The sequence below is a fragment of the Larus michahellis genome, chromosome 7 (assembly GCF_964199755.1).
Source record: "Larus michahellis chromosome 7, bLarMic1.1, whole genome shotgun sequence".
Taxonomy (NCBI): Eukaryota; Metazoa; Chordata; class Aves; order Charadriiformes; family Laridae; genus Larus; species Larus michahellis.
Genome location: NC_133902.1, coordinates 27,689,840 through 27,717,499, shown reverse-complemented (window position 1 = coordinate 27,717,499; position 27,660 = coordinate 27,689,840). Strand labels below are relative to the sequence as shown.

General features: G+C 41.1%; 1 protein-coding gene across 2 annotated transcripts in view; it reads left to right on the top strand.

Annotated features, from left to right (window-relative positions):
- Positions 1 to 27,660, top strand: part of SATB2 (SATB homeobox 2) — a 138,102-nt gene that overhangs the window by 56,955 nt on the left and 53,487 nt on the right. For both annotated transcript variants that reach the window (XM_074595313.1, XM_074595312.1), the window contains exons 4-7: positions 4,792 to 4,918; positions 7,053 to 7,176; positions 12,012 to 12,114; positions 24,979 to 25,451. In XM_074595313.1, coding sequence (XP_074451414.1) covers positions 4,792 to 4,918; positions 7,053 to 7,176; positions 12,012 to 12,114; positions 24,979 to 25,451 — 827 coding nt within the window. The remainder of the gene's footprint in view (positions 1 to 4,791; positions 4,919 to 7,052; positions 7,177 to 12,011; positions 12,115 to 24,978; positions 25,452 to 27,660) is intronic.

Genomic DNA, 27,660 nt, shown 5'->3' with positions numbered 1-27,660 from the left:
TATTTGGGCAAGTATTACTCATGATTCATTTTGTAGCTCTCTCCAGAAAAATGTTGAGGTGGGGGTGGTGATGCTAATTGGAACTTCTGTGGTGTCCTTCATTTGATCCTGTGACTTAACTTTAACCCTGGCAGATTAGCATTTTAAATAAATTGCATTAAACCTGTGGCCTACCTACAAGTATCCATTTAAGATGTAACTCTGGTGAAATCGGGAGTCTAAGCACAGTGGGAGTGGGGAATAGTTTGTGCAGGGAGCTAGTGACAGCGTGAGCGTGTTCTGGTCCCGTTAGTTCTGTTTAGCTGCAAAAAGGAATCTGGAAAATGCCCCATTTTAAGAGTTGGATTTTTCAATAGTGATGTATTGAAGTGTCCATGAGATGGCCCAGGAATTCCCGTGGGACTATCCAGATAAAAAATTAATTGTGCAGGCGACTGGGAGATGCAGGACCTGGACCTCATTCTGTTTACGACCAAGAAGTGTCATAGCTAGCCTATGATATATATATATTTTTATTTTTCTTTCTAAACCCCAGATGCGGCATTCTTAGAAGAAGTGTACTGTATGGCTGTCTTTCAGTTTGCACAGACAAATGAGGCTTCTAGCCCATATAGGTAAATAATTTTCTGGGACAGTATAAGCTCTACCTAGAAATGAAAAGGGTTTGCCAGCTTGGCTGTATCTTTCTACAGCTTTTTGCCTTTTGCTGTTGTTATGTTCCTGATTAATGTAGTTATTCTACAAGTCTGCTTTAGCCCCAAGCCTGCATCCATTCAGTTCCCGTCTCACTAGGGTGAAGTCTTAGGAATAATCCCAGGGCTTTGGATGCATGACTGTTTCAGGTGATACTGTAAAGGTCATAAAGATCCTGGGACAAGTTGTGCTAGGTATAGAGGTCAGCTATGATGTAGCTGGTCAAGCCTTCCGTTCGATGTATTATTCTGCTCTGACTTGCTTAGTTATCGCTTTCTTCTCCAAAGGAGCTGCATTTTAAATGAAACTACGTTGAAAGCACGCTGGCAGGGTGGCTCATTGTTAGCCTAAGTGGAAGGACAGCAGTGAATTGCAGTGGTTGTTATGTATGAACCTGAGACTCGAGATCACAGAAGTTTGCCACTGGTGTATTCTGGCATTCTTGAGGGTAAAGGAGTTATGCAAATTTTAAACTAGGTTACTCTGTCTGTTTTCCCTATCTGCATTTTGATGAAACTGAAGATTAAACTTAGTAAAGACCTGTCTATAGAAGGACATGACATTCAAGAACTAACAGCCAGTGTGGATGGAAAATATCTTCTAAAATATGTTTTGAAAAAAATTACTTTTGAGAAAACTGTTTGGTCTGTTTATTGTCTTTAGCTGACTAACTGACCTGGGCTGCATTCGTCCTTTTCTAGATGAGCTCTCGAGAGCTGTTCTAGTGTATGGCCAATTCTTGAGTGCGTGCAAGCTTTGAAACCTGTTGAACTTTCCCTTCAATAAACTCTTACAGGAAGAGAGTCCCAAAGGATCATTGATACAGGAAAGAGAACCAGACTCATTAACAGAAGAGTTTTGTGAATACATGAAAGATGTACTTTTGGATTTCCTGAGCAGTCTGATCCACTGCACGTTATCCACACATAATTTTGAGAAGGTCTAGAGCTGACAGAGGAGTGATATTCCTGGAGCAGTAGTATATTCATTCGTAACACAGCGACCCTTGCTCATTCCTGTCCCCACTGCCAAGTCTCGGTTGTGGTGGGATGAAAGCTCCGGCAGGCCTGTTAAAGCGATTTCATGAAAGGCCTGAGCTCTACCATTTGGAGTCTATGAGAGGAGCAATAAAAAACCTGTATGTGGAAATGACTCCTTGCTACCAGGCTGTTCTTGTCTTGGGGTTGCTGTTACACTAGAAACACTGAGTCCTGGATGAGAAGGGACCTTTTTAGGGGGAAAATTTTGGTTCATTCAGATTTTACTGAGGAGACGCTCAGAGATATCTTCTAGCGTGCAGAGAATACGTTTGCTCGACAGGTTGGCATCATCTTCCTAAATGCAGCCCAAGAGTTGCCTTAAGCACAGTGTCGGTGACATGAAATGAACCACCTGTGAAGTCTGCCGAGGAGCTGGATGGAAACCATGGCTTCTGGCTATCGTTTGGACCAGCTTAATGTGCTCTGGAAAAAAAAAATTCACACGTCATATCACACCGGCTGAAAAAATAGCGCACATCAGCAGTGCTGTAACACAGAGTAAAGGACTCGCAGCAGGTGTTAACGTGCAGAGGCACAGAGCATTATGGTAACACCTGTGTTTGTCTAAATCCAGCCAAAACAATTTCCTCTCCAGTTGTAGAGGAGGATTAAAAAAAAATAAAAAATATCTACCTAACTTCCAGTAGTAGCAGACATTTCCTGTAAAGCAATTTGCGTAGTATTTCCCATGGTGCACTCTGGCTGCACTGCGGTTTTTCTCTTTAAACTTTTTTAGTTTGGGGACACCTTTGGTCACTTCAGTGACTGCCGACCGTCTCTTTGTCTCTCGCCAGCGTTGCCAGGCCCGAACAGTTGCAGATGGTGTGCTCTCTGAGTGCTTTCCTTAATTGAATGAAAAATAAAGCCTCTTGTAAAATATTACCAATTTAGATGTGACTTATGGGGCACATATGATGCTTATTTTTTCAATTACATGAAAACTTGGCGTGGTTAAACATAGGAAGCCAAGCGTTCTGTGAAGCTGGTATAGATTTCTGGATTTTTAGGTGATTTTGCTTTAAATTATTATATAGCAGAAGGGGGTGAAGGAAGTCAGCAGCTAAACTGTGTTTTCCCAGCATGTATTTCACTCAGTGGACCCTTGATGCTCATTTCATGACTAATATATGCTGTACTATATGCATTTCTTGTTGTCACCAGAGATAACATTAAGTAAACTATCCCCTTAAGAAAAACAGCTTTTCTTGGCAAGTGGAATATGACTCAAGGAGCCAGCACTGGAGACATACGGTGCTGTGAATGAGTGCTGTGTGTTACTCTACTGGATCTGAGTCCAGGCACTATTTATACTGCAGCATGTTCAGCACCAGATTGTTAAATCTTAATACTGAAACAGTGCATCATTTAAATGTTTTTGTTCTGTTTATGTCCCATTTTCAAGCATTGGATATCAAGCAACACTTAGTAACTTTTTGTTTCATTTGGACAAGATCTCCCCTTGCCAAAAGCTTTCTAATCTGCTTTTGAAATATTAGCCCGTCTGTACCAGCATGTTAGAGAGAAACTTTGTGCCACTGAGGATGTACTAGGTCGCTTCCAGCTTGTTTCAGTGTGTGGTGATAGAATACCTTGCAAAGCAGTACGTCAATGATAAATGCAAAGATTTAAGTGCTACAGAAAAGGAGTTGTACTAGAATTATTTCCTCTTCAACCTGTGTAGGAATGGGGAAAAAAATATTCCACAGCAGGTATTTCATGGGCTCATAAGCATTGTGTTCTGTTGTTGTCTCTCTGCAAGAAGCTTTGTTTCACTTTTTCGGAGGTGGTTTTTATTTTATGATCATGTTTGGGAGATCAGGATAAAAGGTCTTTGCCTTTTGTTTCAGTTTGATTAGTTCCAGAGCTGGTGGAGAACTGGGAGTAGAAAGTGAGGAGGAGACGGCTGAAGTTTCTTAGCTTCACAGCATCCTTCCAGATACCCAAGGAGGGTTCTTGGAGCTCCTGTTATCACAGAGGAAGTAGTTTTCTCGTGTATTAGTGTATTTCTGCCAGTAGAGTTTACAGATGGTCTTTTTGAAGATCAAAAACTGTACAAGCAGACCTCAAAAGGCATCAGTTTAAATGGGAGAAAAGGTGATTGGTGTCTTGTAGGGCTGCACTGAGAAAAGGTACCCGAGAAGCACAGTGGGACAATGGGAACATGGTAGAGGAGGGAATAAAAGCAGTAGTTGCGACAGTGCGGAACAAGGCCAAACTGCTGGGCTGTCTTGTAAGATGGCACTGCGGCTTTCTTTGTTTGGCGTCTTCCTGGAAGTCATTCCTGGGTATTAGTCATTGTTTTTGGTGTGGGTGGGCCCTCTGCAATTGTCTAAACAGAAATAATACCTCTGCACCAAATGGTTTACCATCCAAGTTTACTGCCTTTGTGACAAGCTCATCCAGAAGAGGTGATGATCCCTATTAAAGAATGAACAGAAGTAGAAATAGGACTTACAGCATTCTCCCCCGCCCCCAAAATGCTATTTTGGATCTGCGGTCAGCAGCTTGCAGTTGTTTTTTTTTTTCACAAAGAAAAGCAACCATCTGCGTAGTGCAACTCATAGCTGGGAGTGAACTCTTGCTACTTGGTGGGTTTCCAGTGCCATCCATCCACACTGGGAATCATACCCTGCTTAGATTGTAACTTTGTGCTGAAAGCCCACACATAGGAATGTTCCTGTTCAAGTCAAAACCAATGCATTTATTTACTGAAAGGTTTTGTAGACTGCAAAATCAGGACTATAGAGTATTTAAAGCTTGTTCTAACTTAGAGAACGAGGCTTTAGTGGGATGATGAAAGATGTGAAGGGAGGAAGCCTCCTGTGCTTCCCTTGAAGTAATTTAAGAGCCAGGAACATGTCAGCAACTCTCTGCTAAGAATTTCAAATCTATTCCTACTCTTCTCCGTGGTTTGCTTCAGGAGTCGGTACAACGCATCTTTTTAAGCAAGACTGTAATAAACCTCAAGGCAGGTTGTGAATCTCCTGAACAAACATGCTTATCAAAGGGTTTAGTAAATGACTGATAAAATGTAAAGTATGAATTTTTTTATTTTCAGGAATAATCAAGCTTGGGAGGTGGAATCCCCTCCCTCTCAGTTATGTGACTGATGCACCAGATGCGACAGTAGCCGACATGCTACAAGATGTCTATCATGTTGTGACATTGAAAATCCAATTACAAAGGTGGGTGTTTCTGAACATCTGTCCTTCTCTATTCTCTGAGCTGCTCTGTCGATTACAGCGTTACTACAGAGATTAGCACATCCTGTCTTCATTAATTTCTAGTCTTTTGATGACATGAAAAGAAAAATGAAGAGAAGGGTGGGTCACCTGCCAGCTTTTTGGTGCATGTTCCAACTGATTTTGTATGTTTTCTGAAGTAGCAATATGGTAGCAGAAAGGGGAGTCGCAGAAACTCAATCAAGATACAAGGCTTTTAAAGGCAGACCTTCCCACAGTTCCTAATTTAATGGATTCTCAAGGCCTTATGGTATCAAATATTGTATCCTTGCCTTTTTCCAGGGGCTGCATTGTGAGAATCCAGGTCTTCTACTGCCAGTTGCTGAGATGGGGAGGAGGGGGTCTTGTTGACTTTCCTTTTTTCTCCAGTGGTCTTCCCAGTGAAAAGGCGAGAAGATGAGGAAGGGATGTGTTACTGCAGCTCCATTTGGCATTTGGATAATATTTTCCTTCCCTGAATGCTAGTTCTGACTAGCAAAGCAAAAGCTCCTGACACTTTTACACTTACTTGCCCTCCCTTCCCCCCCTCTCACTTTTTCTCCCCCTTTCTCTCTATTGACCTTCGAAAGAGTCCTCAAATAGTTACTGATGTCTGCGCAAGGAGTTGTGGCAGGTCCCTAGCAACGCATGGCATACCCTTGACCTGCTGGTAAGCCTACATCGCGCAGTCTGCTGTAGCTCTATGGCCAGGACGTGTCAGAGGAAAGGGGCAAAAATATCAGACAGCCTGGAATAATTTGCCCGCGATTCTTTGAAGCTCAACTTGAACAGAAGAAGGGTTCATTGTGATGTGTGTCTGTGACCTTTGGTGGCAGATACATACCCTCCAATTGTTCGGTTCAGTTTGGAATTTGGAAGTAGCTGGTGCCTCACTGATGTTAACCTCACAAACAGCAACACTTCTTTCCTGTTGTATCTCTGATGGGGCTTGGGGTTTCCATTTCCTGCTAACAGGCCTTTCCTTGTTTTTTTATACTGTCATTTCTCAGCTAGACCGCATTTCTGTAGCATAGTTGTAGCCACCATAAAACTGGAATGCAGTAACTCATCTCCTCAGAAGTGTGAGCCACCAGGAGTCCATCTAGCCTATTGTCATGTCTGTATTACCGGAGGGTATCAACCCAAGATCAAGGTCTCATTCTTTATCTTCAAAGTGTTTGAATGCCTGGATGCCATGTAAATAGAAGATAGCCAGTGACTTTGAGATAAAGATGGTCGTTGATTACTTGAACTCCTCAAGCACACCTGAACTTTCAACTCTGAGGATAAAGCCGGGCTGTACAGGCAGAAGGCAGAACCACCTCAGAGGTTGATTGGAGAGCACGCATGAAGTTTCTCAGGCATGAATGGCAATGACAAGCTTCTCCCAACTTTCTGATGTGCTTCTTGGGTCTGTCCCCATATATGTAGACACAGACCATAAGCTTCTTAAATTAAAAAAGGCACAAGTCACACGAAGACAAAAGCTTCACTAAATATGCAATTCTTGTAGAATGAAAGTGAGAATGAACTACAAGTGACAGCTGTTGGGCATATGGCTTAATGTGTTTCTGAGAGGCTCTTGGATACTTCAGCGATGAGGGCAGTATAAGAACTGGTATAAAATAAAATTCATTTTTCAGACTCACTGCTCAAAGCCTTGCCTCCACACAATGCAGGCCCTTCCCGTGTAGGGATTTCGTTAGTGGCAGTGTGACACCTATATTTATTTTTCTATGCCAGCAGGAGTATCTTTGTCTGGAGAGGATGGCTTTATCTAGCCATTTCTGGGGCTTGCTTTACAGTTACTTTACTCTCCACCAAGCCCCAGAGGGAATGGTTATGCACACATGTCATATCATAGTCGGATTAGCTGCTATTCCTGCCATGTGCCGTCATTCTCTTAGTTGAACTACACATCTTCTGGGAGTCGGGCTTGGTGGGGAGGGGAAAGAGGGGAGAAACACCCTGATGGGCTGGCTGAGCCGGAGACTCCATGGTTGTGCTCGCTGCTTAAAGGTCTGTAGCACTTGTATGCAAAGAGTAAGCACCTGGGAAGGTGATGTTTCTACCTACTTTTTGCTTTCTGTTTTAACAGTTGTTCAAAGTTGGAAGACTTGCCAGCAGAGCAGTGGAACCACGCCACAGTTCGCAATGCCTTAAAGGAACTGCTCAAAGAGATGAATCAGAGCACATTAGCCAAAGAATGCCCTCTCTCACAGGTCAGTGTTTTCAACAGGCTCAGGGAAAGCCAGATTTACGATATCTAAAGCTCATATTTGTTCAATAAAGGGCTTAGACTAAACAGTTCCATAAATATCAAATCAATTTATTGTTTTCTTTAGAAAGGAAAAATTCTAATTAATATGGAAAAGAGTATATTTATACCACATTTTCTTAGTGGATTGCCAGGTGGAAATTATGAATGAATTGGTCGATTTTTATCCTGCTGTTCAGAGAGATGTAAATTCTTCATTTAGATCTTTATCAGAACCATTTGCAATAGGACTAATGATCCTCAAATGCAAGATCTGAGTTGCTTCTTCCAACTAGCAGACGCCTGCATCCCCCACTAACCTGTAGGTAGCTCTCATCAGCCTCCAACTATGATAAGAAGTGTGCTGGTTTAATAGTTGTGCCCCATTTTTTAGGAAACAGCAACAAAAAATGTATATGTAATTAGGTTAAAAAAAGAACAAAAACTCAGTCTCATTCTCCATGACTGCTTTATAAACAGGAGTGATGTCATGTCTAAGACACTAATTCACAGGTTCCTACAGATATCGTGAGTTCTATTTGTACTTCAGGTTGTCATAACAAGAGATTCATAAAATTTTCATGACTGAGTCCTCCTTGCCTCTCAGGAAAAACAGAAAAATGCTTCAGCACCCAGACCAAGTAACTTTGCTAGGAGTGAAAAATACATTGCCTTCTAAAAACTTTATTAGAATCATAGGGTAATCTGTCTATTGTATCTTAAAAAGTCAAAACACCACTAATCCCTGCTTGCTAAAATTACAATGCTTTGCTAGCCTGTATCCAACATTTTTTCTCCTGTGGTTGCCTGTCTTGTATAGCACTGTACGCCCATCCTGCAATTCATGATCCAAAGCCTCCATGAGCCCAGCAAATTCTTTCTGTATATAACCAGCACAAATTCGCCTCACTGTGTTATGATTACAAGTCCAGGGAAAGCACAGAGGCGAGATACAGAGCAGAATTTAGGCATTTGCAATTGGTAGGAATCACGTTCCTCATCTTCCTTAGCCATGGTGTGTCTGCAGAACTAACAGGAATGGAAAGGCTGTGTAAGGAAAAGCCGCGTAACTTGCCTTATTTACTAAAGGAGTAGCAGTGACACCAGATATGCACACAGCATAAGTGCATTGAATACGAAAGTATTTTTCTTTTCACACAGTTTAAGTGTAATTTCTTTAAATAGAATTATCTGTGGAATCTGGTCAGCTAATGATGATTGCAACATATGGTTGTCTCTGCCCAGTCTTCTTCAATATCCAGTATAACTAAACTATGCATCATTTCATATGCAGAATTCATTTGTTGTCTTGGTCTTTTTCCTCCCACTTCAGTTTCAAAGCATACCAGGTGGAAATGCTGCAGTTGGTTTACTGCTTCGATAGCCTCAATCTGAAATATATTTAGAAAATTACTGACGGCAGGACTGTAGCAGCAAAGATGCTTACCCCAGTATTTATCTAGCGGACAAAGCTAAAAGGAGGTCCTTCTGTAGAAAACCGAGCTTGCTTACTTTTAAGCACACGTGTAGGTGACCTTGAGTAGTGACTAACCCTTGAACTGGGACTGCAAGAATGCAGCTTGTATTATTATGATGATGATTATTATTATTACTACCATTGAAAGTTTCAGTGTCTTTTGTTTGGGCTCACAAAATGCAAAAGATACAATGGAAGGTTGTATAGGAGCTGTCTATTACCATCATCTGAATATGCCTCTAATACAATTCCTTCTCCCAAATCAGTTTTAAAAAAATATCGTGCCAAATGTGAAATGTCATTACAACCCCCTTGTGGTTAATATATTATTGACAGCAGCAAATTGCAGAGTGGTCTCTTAGGAGTCAAACTGCAGAGTAAATGCTGCTGTTTATTAATGTCTTCACAGTGCCTCAAGTACAGAAGTGGAGAGGGGCAGCGCGGGGAGCTCTCGCTCCCACCAGTGATGGTGCTCCGTCTCTGGTTCTCAGTGCCTGAGCTCTCCGTGCAGCCCAGATGGGGATTCTGATTGCCACTAATGGGAAATGTAATCATTCACTTTGATTTAAAATTGTTCTGTTTTTTTCTGCTAGGTGTATTATGTGGCTGCAGCTTAGCTACCCTTAGCATACGGCTGCTTTTCAAACAAATAAATCCCAGTTAACCAAGCGGGGGGGAAGGAGGGTAGGTGAGGGTAGTGTGAGTCGCAGAAAAAAATCCAATCAGTTCAGCATTTCCATCTTTGCATAGAGACCTCTGTCTTTCATATATATTGTATAACTGATTTCAGCACTGACCATGAGTTTTGTCTCTTCGCTGGAGCAAGATTTCTTGGAATGTGAGCACATCCCATGTTTTTCTCCTTGAACTTACTGCACCGGATTTTCTTTGTGTGTCTTTCTTAGCTCTTGGTCTAAGTAGTTTTCATTCTACATGGCTGTCATGGCCACACACACATACCAGACATATCTGCTACTTCATATAATCTATTCCTTCTTTAAGGATTTCCCAGGAATATTCTGCATTATTTAGAAATTTGCAATTAGTCAATTTTTTTTTGAGACTCTCTTCTGAATGGGTATTTCCTTTCTGCAGCCTTATCAAGATTCCTAGCAGAAATACCCCTAGGATTCCTTTCCATTTAACAGTGAGGATATGTAGTTTGAAAGTTGTTATGGTTCCTTCCCTTGCTCTACTGTCAAGCAGTTGAAGAGAATCTGTTCTGGGATTTTTCACCAATGGTTGATTTACTATTTGATTTTACTATTTAGTTTAAGCTTAGCAAAGCTTAAATAAAGGTTAATGGGTTAATACATTTTGTGATATTTAATAGCCCTACAATTTCAGTACTGTTGATTTATTGTAGAACTAGAGGATTTGGGGGAAAAAAAGGGGGGGAATCAAACTGTTATGTAGATAGAGCTAAACAATTTCCCCACCATTCCTTAATGACTAGAAATTTAACTAAAGTTACTTTAAAAAAAAGCAAGTTATCTCAGCTCAACTTTGTTCAAAATCTTTCCTTAGCAGAGGCTATCTTCATGCCAGGCTTTCAGAATACTATTGCTTCTTAAAATGACTTGGAGCAAGGGAGGATTTATGGGGAGGGAATTGCTGCCGACTGCCACAATGCCAGGTTTATGTCTCAAAATATTGATTTTAATTAGAAAATTGAATCTCAGTTTTAGAAATTGAAGCTGCCACTTAAAAAGGCTCTTCCTTCATAGCCTTCAGACTCTACTGCAGTGCACTGTAGCAGTCTTCGAGTGGAAAAGTTAAACTGAAAAGGTAGAAGAGACTCTTTACTGAGAGGGGAATTACCTGTTGAAGACTGAAACTACACCACCCAGTTATCTTAAGTCTCTCCGTTTTGCTTACATTTTTAAGTCCCCAAAACTCAAGAGTTCAGGAACAGCTGTAGTCCTGAGATATTGCAGCGAACTGGGTAGAAGTCTGGATAAATCTGGAAGAGGGAGGGGATGTTTTTGTTTTTAAAGCATTGCTAAAATTGAGTAAGCCAAGTGGAAGCTTTGTAGCTTTCCAGAGATGGCCAAGATCCCATTTTGCACAAGAGCCTGCAGGAGACAGTGGGCCAGAGCTTGAACCTACAGTAAAAAGCTTATTTGAGCTGTGAGATCATCCTCGCTCTCTCATCCCTGTGTGGAAAGGTCATGCAGTGTGCCAGGGCTTTTTCTGAGCTTTGACGTAAGTGAGGAAGGAGGGCATAAGAAATGTGATTTCTGGAGAAGGTGCATTGGCTCCCATGTGTTAGTGGTGTTAGATTGCATTTCCTTGCGGGAAATTTACATGTGCTGGGAATAATTCGATCCTGGAAGAGTTCAGTTGGGCAGGAGAAAGAAAGGAAAATGTTGTTGTTAAAATGATGCCTCCTCTATAGAATGGATGAAGGGAGGGGAAAAAATAGAAAGGAAGAACTACCAGTAACCAGGCTCTTTCCCACCCTATGGGTAGAAGCATCCCAGGTATAAGTTATCATTTTTATGAGTATCAGGTGCTGCAAAACAATTCCACTCCTCTGGGCTTCTTTTGGCTTATGAGTCGCTTGGAGTAGAGAGAGGGGGTGGTTAAGCAAGTGATATCGCAGTTTTGTCGAGCTTTTTTATGATTTTTGGCTGTTCTGTATTGTAGTATGCGTAGTTCCGTCTCTCTGAATGACACCAGTAATTTCTCTTTTGGGTGATTCTTCACACAAGGGCTAATCACACGTTTCTATAAATTATATTAATTTAACTTATTTGCCTAACTGTTGTTCTGCAGCAAGTAGCACGGATGTTCTCCGATTCTTGGCTGTGTGGTCTTGCTGCAGAACATTTGGAAGCAGAACAGAGACATCTGAAAAGCATTATTTGGATTATGCATGCTGGAGCATCTAATCTTACCTTTAGGATCTGGTTCCGAAATCATGTTTGTTCTTACCCGGGTGCAGTGAGCATGTGTTCCCCAGCACGGCACCGCCTGTTGTTATGCAACTAAAGTTTAAATACTGTAATATCACAAGTACAAAGTAAAGTAGAACTGTCCCCTCCCTGGCCCGAGCTGCAGGTCTCAGTCTAGGTTTGTACTGCATCTTTTCTGCATTATTATGCAAAATAATAATTATTATTTACTAATTTTAATTATGGCTGGGTATATAGAATGGAGAAGAAAACCAATTTTATGTACTCACCAGACACTTCTTTTGGTTTTAAAGTCACAAATGGATGATCATTGTGTACTCGCATGTCATTCACTTTCCCTGGAAAAGATTTCTAATTGTGCAAGATATTTTAAAACACTTTTTGTCTTTCTTTCTGTACTTCCAGAGTATGATTTCATCCATTGTAAATAGCACATACTATGCCAATGTGTCAGCAACCAAGTGCCAGGAGTTTGGGAGATGGTACAAAAAATACAAGAAGATTAAAGGTAAATTGGTTTTTTTGTGACTTTCCAAGTTCTTGAACTTCTACTGACAGTTTGAGATATTTGCTTTAAGTAAAAGTGATAAAATAAAAAAAAGCTATAATAATATTAGTGAATTTGTCTACAAAGAGGGCACAGTCACAGCACATTGGAAATTAAATCTGATACTTTACAAACAAGGCTGGCGTGAAAACACAGGCCACTTAAAACACGCTTGAAATATCCCATTTAGCTGTGCTGAAAGACCAACTGTGTTTTGAATTAAGCTAAAACATTTTGCCAAAAAAAGGTTCTAGTAGCTCTGGATTTAAATTGCTGTGTAAATTACCTTAGTTACATTTTATTCACGAAAGCTAAAAAACTCTCTTTCTAAGTTACCTGTGCCTTTGCTCTCTGTTTTCATACTACTAAGTGTACTGGCATTCCTGCCATGTTTTATCGTGTGGAATCTGGATACCAGTGGTGCATTTAATACCTGATCGTTAGGAAATGTTGCTAAATAACAAGATGCTGCACCCACTGAAGTTAAGATGAAAATAGCCATTGTTTGTATTTTTCCTACAATGAAATTGTATTAGTTGGTTAGCCGTGAATGCCTGAGGTGGTAAAATTATTCTACGTAAGTTCATCCCACTCTCACTCCTGAAATGTCTCATCACCTTCTAATAGTACATGAAGTGATGTGACAAGCATCCTTCACGTGAAGTTTGTTCTTTTATTCATCCTTTCCTTTGGGAAGGGACTTGTGTGTGTATGTGTGTGTGTATTGGATCATTTATTTTGGCAGGATTTTGTGTTTTAGAACAGATAGGTGCTTTGAACAGGAGTTTGGGGATAGCCAAAAGCTTTTCCACAATACCACCTGGCTCCTCCCTCCCCAAATGTCCATCGGCCTTGGAGATTAGTTTTACCCTGTGATAGGTTTTTCCATAGTTTTTCTCTCTGTTACACCACTGAAGGGAAGATTCATTGTCTGAAAGAAGACATAGGCTATTTTTGTTGTTTGTGCCTGTAATCCTTTCAGTGGCCAGGAAAATCATAGCAGGATTCACAAGTATTATGCAGAAAGCGGGTAATGCCCTGTCCTTCTTGAGAAGGCATTGTATTTGTAGTCACATGAGATCAGCATCTTTCAAAAAGTCTGCTGTCTTTCTCTCTTAAAAGGCTGGCATACATGAGCTATGAAAGATTGCCTGTTTAGTTTCCATAGGACAGACTAGAAATCTGCATAACAGTACCATAAAGAGTCTGCTGCTTGAGTTAGGAACACATGAAACAAAATTGCCTAAAATACCAGAACAAGTTCTGAGGCATCTGGTTTTCCTCTGCACATCTGGCTTGTGCAGAGCATACCTGTAAGATGCTCGGGCCTGGGCTGTCCAGTGATTAGATTTTCACTAGGGGAAAAAAAAAGAATGTTTTGTGGTGAAATTGTTTATGTCTCGAAGGAAGATTGTTCAGGTAGAAGCGGGGTAACAATGCAGATGAGGAAATGGAGGCGTTGCTTTTCACCCACTAAAATGATTTAGGCTTGAAGTAAAAATGTTGATTGGACATTTTAGTACATGGTTACCCTCGTGCCAAATAAACTGGATAGTTTCTTCTCACTTGCCATTGTGTGACTTCAGAAGTGTTTCTTTTCTCTAAATGGTGTCTCTTAATAAAAGAATTTTATTCAAAGTGCTCTAACATATCCTCTTGGTTAAAAAACAATCAAAGGAATCAAACAGCTTCAAGGTCATCACCGTTCGCTTTTACTTGTCGTTCTAGGAGAACAGAGATGGGCTTTTTTTTTTTTTCCCCTTCTTTTTTCCAAACTGGGCAAGGGTGCCAGTTGCAGAGGCACTGAAAGCCCTTAACTGTAGTGTTCTTAACGGTAGAGATGCCACTACAGCTTCTGAGTGTTTCTAGGACACTGCTGTCTTCCACTTTCTTCCATTCTTAGAGCATTGAATTCTTTAAGCTCTTACTTTTTTTACTTAGTAAGTGCACAGTTAAATTGTTAAGTGCAGTAAAAGCAGAATGAGACCTCAATCAAGAGGTCAAGGATCCAAACCTGAAGAGTTTGCCAGATGACTCTGTATCTGTGCTATTCAAAGAGACACAGCCAGTCATTGCTGTTTGGAAGTGTGTGTGTGTTAGTAGGAGGAGAAAAAGGAAGGTTAAGGTATGTGTGAAGTAAACACAAGCTGCTATAAAGCAGTTCAAGTAGTGTTGATTCATCAACCATATGAGTGGGAGAGAAAACAAAGAGTCTGTGGCAGGTACAGTGGCGCATGGAGAATAAACAGCCGTGCAACTTCAGGGCAGTAATCTAAACCCCCTGGAAACAGGAAGACTTCTGCACTGCTTTGGGTGGTTTCAATTTCTCATCATCTCTGTTCGCGTGACGTTTTGTGTCTTTTCTGTAGACGGATATTCCTACAGGACAGCTCAGTTAGTTAGTATGCAAAATCAGTGACTGGACTTCTATGCTTTAGTCACCACATGTTCCTGTAATAATAATTAAAAAAAAGGACTTAGGTTTTCCATGAAGGTGGATGGATGATGCAGCGATTCATTTTTCAGGTTGTAATCTGGATAGACTGGGTAAAACTATAATTCAGAGTCTTTGGGACCAGCACCTATATCCATGTGTAACTCTAGAGCTGGTTATTAGAAAGTAAAAGCAAAAAACAATTCACATGAGCTGTGGTAAAAGCAAAATAGGAAGGGACTTCAAAATAACTTTATTGACGTTGCAAAGTAAAGGCGGCCTACAGTGTTAAATGTGTTTCCTATTATCTGCTAATGTCTGTTTTAATAAAACAGTGGGAACTAAATGGTTCCTTCTTAATCAAAACCATGATTTCCTAAACATAAGCTATGTGATTCTGTTACAAATTGCCACATATAGATCTCCTAGGTCAAACTTTTTTCCTTTCTCATAGAAATAAATAAACAGTAAAATAATTATACACTCTGGAAGATCAAAGTAATTACAACTGAAGCCAGGCAAGAATAAAAAGTTCTCTGGAAAAAAAAAAGAAGAAGAAAAGCATCAGGTTGCCGAGTATATAGTTAATGTTTAAATAAATATAAGAAAGTGAACAATCAATAATTTGATATCATTAGCAACAGATGTAAGAGCTGTACACAAATGAAATTGTATCAAATCTCAAGTAAACATTCTCAGTGTGCATTCTGTTGAACTCACCGAAAAGACAGCTAAACTATTTATGCTTGTAATTTAAAAAAAGTTTTCAGTTAGTTCAGCTCAGCATGGTAATTTTGTCTTGTGTCAAGACGATGCTAGAATAAAATTCTGCTTGAATTTTTTTTCTCCCACCCCGCCCCAGCCCCTTAAGGTTTTGAGACATTCACAGTTTACTCAGCAGCACGAGAGTTAGTACACAGACGGATTGGGGAATTGGCTGGTGTGGGGATGGAGGCTTTTTGTCTCCTCCTGGCTCTCAGCCTACCACTTGGGATACGTGTGAGGGCACGAGTGAGCTTATAACGGGATGTCCGCCCTTTCCAGTCTCCTTGGGATACATATATGTATTTGAAGGAGAGCTTATATTAATACAGTTCTATATAACGGAAAGCGTGCAGTAGTTGGAAAAGAAAAAGCTTACAGTTCTCTGAACTTTCTCTTCCCCTCATGGAGTCTGTAATCATTTGGGATGGTAATGAAGCTATCTAGTTTGTATTGTAATTTTGTTCAGAATATGCACCATGAATGAATTTAATATTACTATATGAAGGCTTTTTTTTAAACTCTTTTTGTTTACTTTTTTATTTTTCTTCTTTTTGAGGTATGCAAGGCGTTTTAGTACACAGTTGTGCACACGTGATGGGATTTAAATGTGTTTAAACCTACTTGAATAAAGAAATCAGAGTTCCCCCTTTTTAATACAGGTTACATATTAATTGGTGACGATTATACAGCAATAGCTTAGCCCAGTGATTCTCAAACTGTCTTTCTCCTGCCCAGTCCCACGGGGTTACTCCTCTCCATCTGAGAACCGCGCGCCTCATTTCTCTAGATGCTGAACTTGCTGAAGCTGGGAGAAGGTATTCAACGTTGTTGAAATTCAGGATTTGAGTAATTGTTCAAAAGGCTTGCATTGGTTCTTAATTTGATTATCAAAAAGATACACAAATAAAAATAACACTTTGTAAGTAACTATATACCTATATGTATGTACGCGTGGAGAGAAGTATTTCAGAACTTTTCCATGAAACTCAGATCATTGTCAAGGGATCAAACTTGCACCAGTTACCTACTCATTGCCCAGTGTTTTGGGTTCGTAGCATTTAGAATAATTTTTAGCTCTATTTCTCAATAGATATTTCACTTCCAAGTGTCACGCTTTCTATTTTTATCAGAAGGACTATCACTGTATCAGAATTCTTTCACAACTGAAACTCTTAACTGGTGTGAATTTTTTCTTTTTGCCTGGTGACACAACTTAGCTCGGTGGGAGGAAGTTAGGAAGGCAGAGGGGAGAAATAAATACATTGTGAACTTAAAAATAAAAAGACATATTTTCTTTGTCTGCGTATTAAGAACATTTCATCTTTGCTCCTGCCATCAGCGGCTGTCAAAATATAGCTTTCTGTGGATGTGAGTTTTGAGACTGTGGCTGTCTCAAAGTTTTTGTGAAATGATGAGGCTTTTCAGTTTAAAGGAGGAGGGCTCTGTTAGTTCTATTTCAACAGATCAGAAATGTAAGAAAAAGCTTTCCTAGCTTCCTTGAGTTGAGAATTTGCTTTGGTTGCTCTTTGATTTTTCCAGTATTACTGATTTGTTGTTTGTGTGCTGTTTTATTCTTGAAAGTATGTTTGCTTACTTCCCATAACGGATAGACAGAGCAATCTGTTTTCCTTATACTGGGTTCTAGAGGCTGTTGTAGGTTGAGAGAGGTTGGAAATAGGATGCAGAAGGGCTCCTGGCTTTGTTATTTCCAGGCTGAAGGAAGGCAGGATTGCAGCACAGTGATAATGCCAGGGCGAGTCAGGGGAAAATTGTTGTTACGTGCTTTGAGGAATAGTTTTTAATTGTTCCTCTGAAGCAGATGTTGTGGAAGCCTCTTGAAAAGGCACACCAGATTTTTCCCAAGCAGTGTTTTTGACTTTTAAAAATATCCTATTTATTGATACGTGTGTGTGTATCTATCTCTCTCTATGTAAATAGAGGGGCATATATGTATGTATGTATATATATGCATATATAGATCTTGACCCTTTGCCTTTTTAACTAATAGATTGAGGCAGAAATGTTAGGTTTTTCAAGAAGAGATCATTTCATGTCTTGTTTGGGTATTAGTCGCAGCTCTGGCACTAAACCAGTTAGGGTCGTTCAGGTCAGCTCTGTGGCTCTTGACATTACTGTAATTTTTCCTTTACTTACTTTTACACTCCTGACTGTGTGTTTATTTCACTAAAAATAGGACTTTCCTCACTTTCTTAAGGAAAAAGGAAAGAAAATAACATCATTCACAGGCAAGCTTTTCAGCATCTAGATGACATATATGACCTGAAGATTGTCTCTGACTCAGAGACGTCCTCTTCGTCTGTGGACTGCTCTGCTGTTTTATGAGGAGAGTAGTTCATTGGTTTGCATTGCTCGTGAGCAAAAAGTGGCATCTCTCTTTAAATGTAAGTTTAAAGTTGTCAAGATTCAGCAAGAGTTATAGACCCCTTAACTGCTGTTTTCCACACCCACATTAGCATTTTGTATTTCAGCGTTGTCCCTGATGGTAAGTGCTAGTTTGGGGGACTGTGCGTGTGTTCTGTTAAGAAACAATTTACCCACTGCAGTGCTTTATGAGTTGTAGCCCTCTTGGCTATTGCTCTCTTTACAGAGAATTAAAACAGAGCCCTTGTTTGGTTTTGGTTTTGTTTTGTTTTGTTTTTTTCACTTCAGCTTAACTTTTATCTAAAGTAAATGCATATATGAATTTCAACTTTGCAGAATGTCTTTCATGTCTTCTGGCTGTTTTGGAGCAGTGGCTCTCACTTTTAATAGTACAGGTGTCGTGGCAGAAGGGTACGTGCGGTGAGCTGAATGCCATCTCTTGCGTGTGCATGTGGCTCGAGGTGCAGCCACGGCTGTTTCGGGGAACATATGTCAGTACAATAAAGGTTGGAAACCTTTCTGTAGAGAAACTGCCTAGCCGCTTGTCCCGTGTCTTGTCCCTGCCATGCAGGCGACATTATACCTTTTTTAATTAAGAGACGCTGACCAAACCTGGTCAAATAATGTCACTCAGCTTTACAGTTTTAAAATGTGTCCTGTTACAAGTACAGTGCTTTTCTTAGGGAGGACCAGTTGTGTTCTGAGGCTGAGTCTTCTGCCCAGCCACTTCTGAATTCTTAGTGAAGAATGGTCGTCTTCATTTTCTAAAAAGCAAACACTTTTTTTTTTTTTTTAATCTGCAGAATCTCAAAATGAATTTTCCTTCATATTTAAAAAAACATTTTTGTGTACTGACAAACAGCGACATGTTAGCTTAAAAGGAAAGGAATTTTTTAAAAGTGAGGATTAGGGGAGATTAGATTGGAATGGGAGGAAAACCTGAAGCTTAGGTACAGACATAAGCTTTCCGCGTGTGAAAGCTGCAATGTGTCTGTCTGGCATCACATGGATTTCATAGAATACATAACTCTGACGGTAGAATTGAATTCTGTTCACTCAAAGTATCTGGAGAGTTTATATGTCTGTCTTAATGATGTTTGTGTTCTGTCTTATTCCTTTCACCATCTCTGATGTTGTGAGTCAGGAAGAGATGCATACGTCTCTCCTGGAGGGATTGCACAATTGACTGGGTATTCTGGGAGGTTTGCACCTCCCTCTTGAGGTGCCCACGAAAGGTTAGTACTTAAATAGCAGGGCAGATTTCTGTCACAGTAGTTTGACAGGAAGGGAGGTATTTTTATATCGGATGAGACCATCAGTCCATCTAAACCGGTACTCTCTGTCAGACAGTTCTGAGTAATGTTTGCCCTGCTTCTCCTTTTCTGTTTCACCTGACCAATATTCATGCATTAGACCAGGTGGTCGCTAAAACACCTTCAATGTATTGCTGTTCTCTGCCCTATGGATCTGGCATATCCTGTCCACAAACATTATTAACATCCTTAGGAATAAATGAGTTTGTACTTCGGTGTGCCCTCTTGAACTTGTATGGTGACCCCAAAATAATCTAAAAATAGGATCATGGGTTAAATTTTTCTTTTCAGACAAGCATCTTTTGAAGCAGTGCCCAAAGGGACAGCCTGTCAGAAGAATATGTGTAAGCAGAATTCACAAAAAACATGTCAGCATCTCTGTGTCCCAAGGGATGACTTGGATTTAGTCTTTGGGACGAGAGGAGAAGGTCAGCTGCACAGAGAGAGTCAACAATGTTAGTACACGCTGCTCAGTTCACCTCAAACTGATGCTGATCAAAGGTCCACTTTAATGGTGGTGGTCCTAAATACAAAAATAGTGACTTGTGCTTTGGTGGGAACTGAGCGATTTGCAACACAACGAAGAACAGACAATGCCCTTTCCTGCCTGTTTTCCATTAGGCTTGGACAGAGGGCTTTGCTGCCCACAGCCAGCAGCCAAACAATTTCTGTATGTACTCAATACCTATTTTGAGGTTATTTGCTGTCCTGCAGGAGTAGAGGAAGGGAAAGGTTTTAAAAGTTACAACTTCTTATCACGGCTGCCTCTTCAGTCAACCTGTTTTTTCTCCAGTCCTGACTGCAGGAACAAATGGCCCAGGCAGAGATCAGACAGTGAATGAAGTCAGTGAATGACTTTGGGTAAATACGAAGATTAGATGTTGAACGAAAATGAGACTCCTCAGACCAGCCCTTTGCACTGAAGTGGTTAAGTGGGCTGTGATTAAAAGAAATAAGTAATTATCCTAATTATAGATGAAAAGATACAGAATTACCACTTTAAAAGCACCTCCTGTGCTCTGGAGTGGTTCTGTTATTTACAAAGTGGTAGTTCATAATTACGTAGGATAAGCAAGAGGGCATCCTCTCGGCGCAGTGCAGCAGCCCGGTCTCTCCGAGGCGGAGGCTGGTACTGTGCCGGAGAGCGCTTTGTCCCCCAAGCACAGCTCCAAAGTTCAGGCCTTGCTCCAGTGAGCAAGCTGGTGCTAAGCCAGGAGAAATGGTGGGAACCTTTCTATCTCAAGCTGAGCGCAGCGCACACTAGAATTCACAGAGCTCTCCCTGCTTGGCCATGACCACTGCTGGTAATGGCTTTTATGATCACCAGGTTTTAAATAATAATATAAAACAAAGAAGCAAACTCTGAAGCACTGAAGAACAGCCCTGGGTGGTGACATCCTGTCACAATTGAAGCATGGCAATTCTGACGGCTAGTAACTTATTACAAAAAGTTTCTTTACCAGCCTCTTCCTACTCGGGGGCAAAGTGCCCATACGCCTGTGGGACTGAAAAGTTCAGGACTCTCTGGGTCGGGGGTGCTGGAGGGTCTTCCGTGCCCCCGCTGCAGTGCAGTGCTGGGAGACGTGTTACGCTCTTGCTCTCCCTGCTGCATCCGTTACTGTGCATAGGAATTTGGTTCCCAGTGCCGTCAGTCAATTCTCTGCCGCTCATAAGCCCTAAATGCCCCACAGGCTGTTTGTCAGAATGTTCCTATTAACAACTCAGTGAAAATAGAGGGTGAGGGGAAGGGAAGGTGGAGAAATAAATCTTATTTTAAATCTTTTAAGCTGGTTTTATTTCAAATGGAAAGTTGCATGCGGACCACCCCAAGCTATTGTGCTGTGGACTGTGTCAGCCGCTTGACTGTGCAAGGAAGATTTGGGTAGGGGTTAAGAGCATCACACAGGGGAAGGGTGCACTGGGTTGCTTTTGTGCTGTATCCAGGAAGTTTCTTACTCAGTATGGAATTGAAATACATTGACACACGTGGTAATCATTATAAGAAGAGAAAGGAACATTGAAATATGACAATTTGCTGCTCCCATTCTGGGGATTGTGTTGCTTTCTGACTGTCTTGTAGAGGTAGTGACATGTTGTAGGGGGGTATAGGAAAATGAAGGGTAGATGTTATTCTGGAGTGCTCCGAGAGCTGCTTGCTGAGCTTGGCACAGGACCTGTCGTCCAGACACCTTGAATCTGCCTACCTAGTGTATGGCTACAGAAGGGTGCGTGGCTCTCAAATATGGCAGTAGTGTTGTACTTGGTTTAAAAGGGCTCTTCAAGGAAAGAGCTGCTTCAAGAATCGTGTACCAGGCAGTGTGATGCAGGGAGAAAAGGGAAATGCTTCCATGTCTTTTGCTGTGGTCACACCACAGATGGAGGTGGGTAACAGCCTCCAGGACCAGCTTTTGTTTAACCAGCACAGGCATCGCTAGCAGAGGAAGTTTGTCAGCAGCACTTGAACACAGACAGCACGTGTCCATGGAGCCCCTTCCTTCCTATTTTAAGGTCCTGGTGCTCTGTCTTCACTGCTTTGTATTCCAATGTATTCAAGTAGCAGCTGGTTGATACAGGATTACAAGAGCTGTAAATATATCCCTAGTTTGAGTGGAGCAATAGCAAACAAGGGAAGGAGACGGGAAGACTGTAATGGGGTAGGAACATGGAAAATGGAGGATGCAAATGGAAAAATCCTGTCTCGAGAAGATCTGAAGCAGAACATGGATGTCACAGCAGCTTTGTGGCTCCTGTATCCCTTTTTTCTTAGAGCATTGCCAGCAAGCTGGCCTGTCTCCCAGGGCAGTGCCAGTCTCCATCTCAGGGTTGTCTCAGGCTCGCTCCTGTCCGGCCCCGCAGAGCCCTACCAGTCCATAGTTACCAAAGAACAACAGGGAATCTGATAGGGGCAATGTGTTAGAGAAGGAAAGAGTCTTGAGGAGTTGAGTAATGCACATTTTTTCCATCCAGCGTAACTGTTAATGGTAACCTTTTATTATTGAAGTGGTTGAAGTGACTAGAATCTGGGTTGTTTATTGGGAGTATATGCATGGCTGTATAGTCTTATGTGATTGAAAAAGGAAACTGATAATAAGGGAAAAATACACCTATGGAAGTAAGTCAGGTGATGTCTCTGTGTAATTGTAATTCCAAGTAGCGCTGCAGAGATTAACAGCCTGGCAGCCTTTTCATCTTAAACTTTATTTTTATAGGGGTTTATAACTTGGCACTGAAGTCAGGAGTGGGTGGAAACTTGGCAAATGTGGTTCAGCCCAGAAACTGAATGTTATTTATATTTATTTCTCACCAAGTTTTCAAAAACACTTGGTTACTGTTTTTGTGTTCTAACAAGTAGTAATTTGTTGGTTTCAGTTACTTATTCTCTGTGTATTTCTTAAACTACAAAATAGTTCAGAACTTATTTCAGCTCTTCTGAAACTCCTAGTGGAAGAACTCTAGATTTCTGGGGATGTAAATGAAGACCAAAAGTAGTTCTTATTGTGTTTTCTTTTAGCAGGATGCTCCAAGTATTTCGCTGAGCACCAAGCACACTGAGCAACATCTTTATTCTATTTACATCAGATTAATTCCTGATTGCCAAGTAGCTACTGCACCTTTGGAATAATTGCATTTGGTTTTGCTGGCAATTGTGTATATTTAATGGCATTACTCAGGTGCAGACTTACTGCAGAGAGGCTGAGGAGGCAAGAGTTAGTGCGGCCATCTGGGCTCTGCGCAGAACATGGGCTGGGGCTGTGCTAAAGCAGCCTCTCTTCCTGGCTCCCTTGCCCACCCATGGCATCTCTATATCCACACTGGGTCCATCCCTGGTATTAACACTGCTCCTATTTCATACTTCACAGTGGCTGTTCCTAAAGCCAGAGACTAGTGGTACAGAGCGTTCTGTACCTGATTTTCAGGGACTCCTACTGACATCGCGAGGAGGGACATTTGAGTAGGGATTTTCAATATTTTCAGCAAACTGAATTACTGCGTTATATATTTCAGGCAGGCTGTGAGTAACGTAGCAAAGTGGTCATTTGCTGACAATCGTGTTTGTGTATTGCACGTATTGCATTGAGTTTCATAGTTGAAATACACTGCACAAATAAGCACTTATTTAGAAAATCAGTTGGGTTGAAACGTTTTCTGTGGGAAAATGGAATTAATACTTCTCTTAGAAATGCTTAATTTTTAATTTAATTTTTTTTTAAAGCAATTATTTCATAGAAATGTGGGATTTTTCTTTAAAAGAATGGGAAGAGTGAGTTAAAATTTCTTACAAGAAAATCCGGGGTACTAATTCACCTAGTTGTAAAATTCAGTACTTGTGATGTTCCAGAATGACAGCTCTAAAGATAGTAACTGTATGTGTTCGTGTGTGTTCAGGGCATGACTCCCTCCCCAGTGAGAATTCAGCCCTCTCCGTCTGAGATATTAACTGTGGAAGGTGAAAAGAGCTGTCTTTCTATTTAGAAGGAAACAGAGAAAGTCATCAGTAAACTGTCATCCTGAGTATTAACTGTGTAAAGCTTCAAAGCTTTATATAGATTAAGTTTTAAAAAAGAGTTCAAAGCCTTGTACAGTTGTTAATCATTACACAAGTTATAATGCTATTATGGCATTTATGAAATAAATCCTATCTTCTTACTTGCTGAGAGCAATACAGGGGTGAGCTGGTAGTTTTCTAGTCGTATGATATGCGTCCCTGAACACTTTTCTATCAGATCAATATATAAATGCCTATCCAATTGCATGTAGTGAGACTCATTGAATCTGCAAGCTACTGTAAAATGACTTCTGATTACTTAAAATTATCTAATATATATCTAATCACAGAATCGTAGGGTTGGAAGGGACCTCTGGAGATCATCTAGTCCAACCCCCAACTATTACATAACAGTTATATAATATATCCAAAAGTTATATTTATGTACTTTTAAAACTTAATTTCCTATTTCAAATACTACTTTTAGAGGAAATTTAGCTTTGTAATAAGCACATTTACTTTTGCAGTTACATAAAAAGATACTGCAGTGTTGCTGGTGTAACATATTTAAAAGGGACAATACGTATCTGTATAGAAAATTACAATATATGCATTTGGTTTGTAGTGTTTAATTTTTTTGTAGGAGGATGTCACTTAATGATCATGGGTCTTGTTGTGCCAAACAAATTTATTTTTTTAAAAGAGTGAGGCTACTTTCTTTAAAGTGGGCCTTCATGCAGAGATTCTTTAAGGTTTCTGGACAGACTTATAGTGGTGAGGCTTTGGATATAGGAACCATTGCTTTAAAATTTTCTCATGTGTGAATCACATGGTTTTGTAGCATACTGTCACTCAAGCAGCTTTGGGGTGAATTGACGTTACCAGATAATTTTGTCCACGCACAACGCAAAGTAGAGTTTATGTCAGATAAGATATAGTTGCTGAGTTTGTAATGAGAAGCTGTTCCATGGGCTGCACAGGGAATGGTCGGGTTTCCATTGGGTTTGTGTGAGTGGATACTATTTTGGCTTTCTTTCCTTCACCTAGATGCCAGTGATTCTGAAACATTCACCCCTTTTAAAATCACCCCTTTTAAAAGTTACTCAATTTGGTGACAGATTCAAAAGTTAGCGACAGTGGAAATGTCCAAGCTCGTTTCTTTAGGGAATGGGGCTGGAGAGGATACCTGCTACCGATTTGATACCTGCTACCTGCTTCCTGAGCAGTGGGTGACACCTGAGAAGTCCAAAAGAATGTTAATTATTGTTGTTGCTTTTACTTTATGCTGCTTTTGCTTATGTTTCTGTGAAGCTTTTATGCAAATGCAGATTTGCAAACTACAGCGGATGCTGTTGTGTACGGTCACCTGCAGTAACCCTTACTCTAACAGTCCTCTTCTAAGTGCAAACTGAAATGACAGCAAACTAATTTTTCTCTTTTAACAGTGGAAAGAGTGGAAAGAGAAAACCTTTCAGACTATTGTGTTCTTGGTCAACGTCCCATGCACTTACCAAATATCAACCAGCTGGCAACCTTGGGAAAAACTAACGAACAGTCTCCTCATGGCCAAATTCACCACAGTACTCCAATCCGAAACCAAGTGCCAACGATGCAGACAATGATAAACCCTGGGCTCCTGTCTCCTCAGCTCAGTCCACAACTGGTGAGGCAGCAGATAGCAATGGCCCATCTGATAAACCAACAGATTGCTGTCAGCCGGCTATTGGCTCACCAGCACCCACAAGCTATCAACCAGCAGTTCTTGAATCATCCACCCATCCCTAGAGCTGTCAAACCAGAGCCATCAAATTCATCGGTGGAAGTCTCTCCAGATATTTACCAGCAAGTCAGAGATGAGCTGAAGAGAGCCAGTGTGTCTCAAGCTGTCTTTGCAAGAGTAGCATTCAACCGCACACAGGTATCAATTTCTGTTCTATAACCAAGAAGTGCTGAGGGGGCAAAGTTGTGGCTCTTGTGGGGGCTGTATGGTTGTTGCAGATCAACGCAGGAGCTGTGCCACAGGAACAGGTCAAACTACCCTCCATTTTTTCCCCCAGTCTCTTTGTTGGGATCGAACAAGACTGTTCCTTCATGGAACAGCTGTTCGCTTGGATTGGGTCACCCCTGTGCCATCACCTGAGCTTTGTTCCCTAGCAATAATTCTGCTTGTGTGAATTCTTCCCCGAGTTCCTCTCTGTGGTTATAAACTTCCACATCTGCCCCTGCCTGATGGCCAGGAAGAAGTAGCAAGAGACTGAGAGTCAGAGGTGTCTTGGGGCTTCTGTTGCTTCCTTGGTTCCTCCCTGTGGTACAACTAATGCCACAGCTATTGCCAGAGGCTACTGACACAAGAAATCTGTAAGACAATCGTGTGTAGGCCTAAGGACTGACTGCTGGGAAAGATGTCTGCTGTTTGCAGCAGGTCGTGTTTGCTTTCATACATCTGACACAGGTTTTCTCACTTGCATAGTGAAATGCAGATGTTGAAATGATCGCATGATAGCGTCAGCTTAAGCCTAGCACCTGCCGTACCCAGGGTGAATGCGTGTCCAGAAAAATAGGCCATTTACATTCATCCTGCTGCCAGATACCGTTCAAGGCATTCAAAAGATGATCTCTCAATTGTGATACTCTGTAACAAGGCCAAAGAAATGGAAAGGGGCTTCATATTTAATATTGGTACAGATTTCTTTTGCGCAATCAGAGTTGGTCTTTGAGGTAAGCTTTACCAGCAAGAGAAAACAAGGGCCACGTGTGTGTGTCTCCTGCAGGTCTGTCCCTTGCCCCATACAGTGCCTTTGTCTGTTCTCCTGGATTAATGATTTTCTTTGGCACTGCCATTTTGGAAATGCCATGTTATGAGGGAACTAATTAAAGTATGGAGCACATTTTTATTACTTCCCTTCTTCCATTAAATTCGTAAGATGGCTGCACTCAGAAAAAACATTCACTTCCAATCAACATGACTTTGAGTTCTGGGGTTAGCCTTGAGGATATCAAATGAAAACTACATAGGAATGTATGAGTATTTCCTCTTTAAAATGCTGCTTTTAATTTGGAAAAGCTTTTCATCCCTCTGGGATCATAACCCGTGATATATAAAGCCTGGTATAATCAAGGTAGATGGTATTGACAGAATGACATATTCTGAACTTGAGCAAGAGGTCAGCAGTAACCTTGCTGGTGAGGGTTTTGCCACTGTCTCTGAACGTGAAGCTCTGCTTCAGCCAGACTGGGAGGACTGGGTTGGTAATGCCAAAGTCTGCCCTTAAATCAAAAGCTCATCCCCCAGTGAGAAAGCTGTCAGACAACTTGTGTGTTAAATCGACAGTTCTGCTGTAGTATTTAAAAGGAGGCAAGGTTTTGATTCTGTGTGTCTAGAAATCCCCAAACCTTGCATATCACTGACCAAACATTGCAGATGGACTTCCCAGGACAGCAGGGAAGGGGTAAGCATGTGAGAGAGACCGCTCTGGCCTTTTCCTAGTGGTGGCACAGCACTGCATCTGCCTATGGTGTTTATTAGCAGCCACAGTAGAGATTTCACCACACTCTTGACAGATAATCTGAAATCTGGACTAAATCAGCTGCAGTATGGTTTTGGGGTGGGGGTGTTTTGTTTTGTTTGTTTGTTTGTTTTTCTTTTTACACCTCCTGCAGTGTTCTGGCATAGATCTAGTTGGGTATAGGACACCAAACAGGTCTTTGGGTGAAATGTGGTTTCTTCCCAAATTCAGTGGCTCCTGGCAGTGTGACTGTGGGTCAGTCACACCTGACAGCATTTTCAAATGCGCTGTATGACTTAGGACACCAAGTGTGTAACGATTCAGGCTGGGCTCACTCATCAGGAGCAAGGACCTGAGCGGACGTGCCAAGGTAATGTCCTTTGAGAAGGTGCCAAGCACCTTTCCTGGGCAGGACTGCACCTGAAAATGGGATATGATGCTGTGTCCTCCGACCAGTTTACATTTGAGTTCAGTATGTAAAACAGGGCCTGAAATTCGGGGTGCTAGCATCACTGGTTTTGCCAGTCCTCCTGCTGACATTTAACTTAGGATGAACTAACTTCTCTAGCTATTCTACAGGAAAAAAAAAAATCTTCCCAATTTTGATCACTTTATTACAAG